This window comes from Sinocyclocheilus rhinocerous, unplaced genomic scaffold (assembly GCF_001515625.1).
Source record: "Sinocyclocheilus rhinocerous isolate Xijiao unplaced genomic scaffold, SAMN03320098_v1.1 C36083756, whole genome shotgun sequence".
Lineage (NCBI taxonomy): Eukaryota > Metazoa > Chordata > Actinopteri > Cypriniformes > Cyprinidae > Sinocyclocheilus > Sinocyclocheilus rhinocerous.
This window is the reverse complement of record NW_015772570.1, coordinates 1-810: the sequence shown is the minus strand read 5'-3', so window position 1 is coordinate 810 and position 810 is coordinate 1. Positions and strand designations below refer to the sequence as shown.

At 41.1% G+C, this 810-nt stretch overlaps 1 protein-coding gene across 1 annotated transcript; it reads right to left on the bottom strand.

The window, feature by feature from the left end:
* Window positions 1–6: 6 nt before the first annotated feature.
* LOC107735469 (protein phosphatase 1 regulatory subunit 37-like) lies at window positions 7–507 on the bottom strand. The gene is made up of 2 exons (XM_016547140.1): window positions 252–507; window positions 7–175 (listed from the first exon to the last, which is right to left on the bottom strand). Exons 1-2 carry the CDS (start codon window positions 348–350, stop codon window positions 14–16), a joined length of 261 nt encoding a protein of 86 aa, XP_016402626.1. The 5' UTR covers window positions 351–507; the 3' UTR covers window positions 7–13.
* Between the last annotated feature and the right edge of the window lie 303 nt (window positions 508–810).

Here is an 810-nt window from a genome sequence, read left to right as displayed (position 1 = left end):
GATCATTGTTTTTCTAGTCATTACCCAGCAGCATCAGCGGTCGTCCTGAGATGCCGGCGTTCTCCAGGTGCAGGACGGTCAGACTGCCACTGATCCGCAGAGCTCTGGCCACGAACGGAGCCGAATGGTCCAGCAGCGGGGTGTTATGAGCATCCAGGTACTGCAGAGAGCTCGTCTGGAGGCACACAGACACATGAGGGGTCAAGATGAGCAGATCGACTCTTCATTAATGAGCATAACTCAAGCCTCACCTTCCTCATCATGTGCGCGGCGGCCTGCCAGCCGCGTGTGCCGATGTGCTTGTTGCTGGAGATATTGAGATGAGTGGCGGATTCATAGTACTCTATCATATCGAACAAAGCGGACGCTCCCTGAGAGAGAAAGAAACACGCTCTTTATTCTGTACAGCATTTCAGAATTAATAGCAGTCTGTTGTGTGTTTATTCTGCAGAAGGAAATTATGAAAGGGATGCAAAACACAAACACATGCAGACAAGCTGAGTTACCATGACAACAACCTGCTAACCTGCTGCATCTGTTCAGAAACTGATGAGGGGAAAAAAAATATGTATGTATGTATGTTTTGATTTATTTATGATTTAACACCAAGTCAGCAGCAATGGCTATATACATGGCAAAAACAATTCAATAGCATCATTAAAACCATTCAATCAAGATCCTTTCAATATAACAATTACAATAATTTAATTTCATCTAAAAATAATCAACATGCAAATAAAAATAAAAATTTAAACTAAAATATCAATAATAACAACAAAAATAGCAATAACAATTATATAGAGTTTTCAA

Coding starts and splice junctions, on each gene's coding strand:
- LOC107735469 (XM_016547140.1), bottom strand. CDS start 350: ATGATAGAGTACTATGAATCCGCCACTCATCTCAATATCTCCAGCAAC. Junction 176..251: donor CCGCGCACATGATGAGGAAG/GTGAGGCTTGAG, acceptor GTGTGCCTCCAG/ACGAGCTCTCTGCAGTACCT.